The 3,480-nt window shown below is 58.9% G+C and overlaps 1 protein-coding gene across 12 annotated transcripts in view; it reads left to right on the top strand.

The window, feature by feature from the left end:
* The first annotated feature begins 1,540 nt into the window (after window positions 1-1,540).
* Window positions 1,541-3,480, top strand: part of PAN3 (poly(A) specific ribonuclease subunit PAN3) — a 153,145-nt gene continuing 151,205 nt past the window's right edge. For 5 of the 12 annotated variants that reach the window (XM_051834118.3, XM_008275215.5, XM_089304277.1 and 2 more), the window contains exon 1: window positions 1,541-2,013. In XM_051834118.3, coding sequence (XP_051690078.1) covers window positions 1,551-2,013 — 463 coding nt within the window. In that variant the 5' untranslated portion in view covers window positions 1,541-1,550. Of the gene's footprint in view, window positions 2,014-2,399; window positions 2,675-2,784; window positions 2,899-3,480 lie in introns of those variants that run through there. The other 7 variants (XM_089304285.1, XM_089304279.1, XM_089304282.1 and 4 more) reach the window with 7 other exon arrangements.

Below are 3,480 nucleotides of genomic sequence, written 5' to 3'. Positions count from 1 at the left end.
ACTCACCTGTGCTCCACTGGCGGGCTCCTAACAGACTTCCTGCTGCACCTGATGGGCCTTAGCCGAACAATAAGTGGAAACGCTTCTCAACAGAAAGACACAATACATGTTAGCATTTTCAAATGTAGCTGAGGAACATCACCAGGCTTACCAGCGTGTCTTCTAGGGATCCACCTTTCTCCCCTCTTGGCAGTGCGGTCGGTCCTTTTTGCTCATATCCGGTCTTCTTTCTGTGATCTCATTTGACTCCATTCTCTACATATTGCCAACAAACACTCTCCCCTCCCGACATCAATCTCTTTTACTGGGGAAAAGCTAAAATGCTAAAATTACTTTCCCCTTTATCACAATCCTTGAAAATCTCCCAAACCCCCTTTCTTCCTCCCCACCTTTCTAAAATATAGAACAGCAAAACACCAGACACAGCGGGGGAGGGGACACGGGGACCCCCATGCTTTAAAAATGAATTTCAAGTCGGTAGGCTGATGGGAGAAAAGCAAGCTAGCATATCTATGGAGAAAACCTTCCCAACTGGCACCGTGTGTTCCGTGATAATTTACTGAGGGCTTTTAGTCACATAAACACAGAGAAAACAGGTGCCGCTCTGAGCAGGGGGTTTGTCTAAATCAACTTCTTGGCTCAGGTTTCTGACAAAGGGCCCAGAAGCTAAGGTCATCATGGGTCCTGTAGCTCTCCCAACCTTCGAGGGGAGGGCAAGAGAGGAAGTGTGGCAATCAGAAACGAGTCTCCAGCCAGAACCAGGGCTCGGGCCGCGTCCCCACGCCCACGGTCCCTTCCAAATGACCGGCTACAGTCTGCCCATGCCGTCTTTTCCATTAAAAAAAAAAAAAAAGGACACCTGGCTTTACAAGGAAGAGAATATACGACAAAAGGGCCTCCGGTCTCGTGAGAACTCCGGCCTCGGAGCGGCGCCCGGACCCGCCGCCGAAGCCCGCCCGTCCAACCGCTGCCGGCTCGCGGATGCCCCGGGGACCCGACGCCCAGCCGGGCTTCCCCACGCGCTCCCGCTACCCACAAGCCCCCGCGCCGCGGCGCGCACGCGCGTCGGCGACGGCCGTCTCAGGAAGAGGAAAATGGAATAAACAACTCGGAGGAACCAGAGCGCGAGAGAGCGAGTGGAGGCAGAATTTAAAAATAAACCAGCCCCTCCGCCCTGCCCACCCGCTCGCCGCCGCCGCCGCCGCTGCTGCCGCCGCCGCCGCTCCCTCTCCCCCCTGCCCGCGCCCTCGACGTCCCCGTCTGGGCCCGCGTGCCCACCCCGCCGTCCCGCGCGGCCCCTTTAAGAAAAGAGAACGAGAGAGTGAGTGAGAGAATCCCAACTCTCCCCCTCCCCTCCCCTCCTTCCTACCCCCTCCTCCCTCCCCTCTCCCCTCCCCCCCTCTCCCCGGGCGGCTCCGGCTCCCGCAGCGGGACAGACCCACCCGCCCAGGCTTTTATCCGGCACCGGCAGCGTCTTCCGTCCCTCCCCCGTCTATGGTGGCGGCGGCGGCTCCTCGGGCGGCGGCGGAAGACGAGGCTGCGGCGTTGCCATGAACAGTGGCGGCGGCCTCCCGCCCCCCTCGGCCGCCGCCTCCCCTTCCTCCTCCTCGCTGGCGGCGGCGGCAGTGGCGGTGGTGGCCCCGCCGGGGCCCGGGGGTGTCCCCGGCGGGGCGGCGGCGGCGGGCGTGAAGCTCAAGTACTGCCGCTACTATGCCAAGGATAAGACTTGCTTCTACGGGGAGGAGTGTCAGTTCCTGCATGAGGACCCGGCCGCCGGGGCGGCCCCGGGCCTCGGCCTCCATAGCAACAGCGTCCCCCTGGCTCTGGCGGGCGCGCCGGTGGCCGGCTTCGCGTCCGGAGCAGCGGCCCCGGCCGGGGGAGCCGGGCCGCCCCCGGGGCCCAAGAAGCCGGACCTGGGCGGCTCGGGCGCCGGAGCCGCCAGCAGCAGCAGCAGCGGCGGAGGAGGCGGCGGCGGCGGCAGCAGCGGGGGACTCGATGGACCGCGGCTGGCCAGTGAGTGTGCTGCGGGCCGGGAGGGCCGCCTGGGCCTCGGGGCGGCAGCGGAGGCCAGGCCTGGGGCCGGATGAGGCCCTGCCGCGGACGGGAGCCGAGCTGGGCCGGCGGGCTCCCCCCCTCAGCTCCCCGAGGCGGTCTGGGCGGCCTAGGCCGGGCCTGGAGCCTTCCTTCCCTCTTCCTGCTTCCCCTCCCCACTGCCCTGGGCGAGCCAGGGAGGCTGGGTTCCTGGGAACGTGGGTGGGTGGGTGGACTGGGGTGATGCGAGTGGGGGCGGGGAGGAAGGGGGATGGGCTGTGGCGTGCGGAGTGTGAGAAAGGGGGTGTCGTTTCCGGGGGGTGTGGAAAGGGGCCGGGTTTGGAGGCCACATGTGTTCTGCGTGCCGGTGTGGAGTGGAGTCTGCCGAGAGTGGAGGTTCCCTAGTGGGTGGGGGTAGGGGGCGGGCCTAAGGCCTCCTGGAGTCGCTTCAAAGGACGGAGGGAAGTTTCCCAAGGCAGGAAATGCTTTCTAAGGATTAGGAGAGGGCGACCGCCGCGTCTTTAGCGCGCTCAGGTTTAATCTAGAGTGTAGTGTAGGAATTTCACAGCATTTGCATTTCAACATAGTTTTCGGACAGCTTGAGCGACTTTGCGCCCGTCGTCTGGAGTCCTGTCTTCTACAGGTTTGGATGAGCAAACTCCTAGCGCGGTGCCTTGAAAACTTGTGCTGTGCGGTGGACGGCTGTATGCTGCCGAGCCGTGGAGTGCCGCCTATAGCTTTTACTTTTTCGTTCGTTAGTGTCTGTTGACGTGCGGCTTCTTAGTTGTTAGTCGGGGAAGCTTGCAAGTGCAAGTGCAAGTGTAACCTCTGAACTTTTTGGAATGTTGCCTGCGAAGAAAAAGGAGAGTAGGTGTCAGGTTTTTTGTTTTGTTTTCGAGATTTATTTAACAGATCATGTGTTTCCTTTGGTGTGATGGTCCTGACTTTAATGCAGATGTATTTGGTGAAGCTGAAATGCTAGGATAATTAATTTGTAACTTCAGATGTCTTGTAAAAAGCAGTTACTTTATTGGTGAAATTTTATCATTCTCGAGCAGCAACTTTGTATTTTCATGGTAAACTTCTGCTGGACGGTGATTTTGGACTCGAGTTATTTGAGTAATAAGCAGTGAAAGAAACTAAGCAGTAGTTTTCTTACCCACAAAAAGGCCCGTTTGAAAATGCTGATCTTTGAGTTAATATGCCATCGTTCTAGGCTTTTCTAATTAACTTAAAATGGGTAGAGTTGCGACACGGAAGATAGGACAGGATGTAAACAGGGGAAGAGGGGAGTTGAAGGGTAAGCAAGCCCCTGAGGTAGGAGAAAAATAACTAGCATGGACCCCGGGGTGGAACCATTCCACAGATGAGAAGAGGAATGAGATAGGGTCCGGAGCTCAGGCAGTTAGTGCTAAAAAAGCATTGGAAAACCTAGTACTCCTGTAACAG

Source organism: Oryctolagus cuniculus, chromosome 9 (genome assembly GCF_051225735.1).
Source record: "Oryctolagus cuniculus isolate XC-2025 breed Fujian yellow rabbit chromosome 9, ASM5122573v1, whole genome shotgun sequence".
Taxonomy (NCBI): domain Eukaryota; kingdom Metazoa; phylum Chordata; class Mammalia; order Lagomorpha; family Leporidae; genus Oryctolagus; species Oryctolagus cuniculus.
Note: the sequence above shows the minus strand (reverse complement) of the source record. Positions and strands in the feature narration are given on the sequence as shown.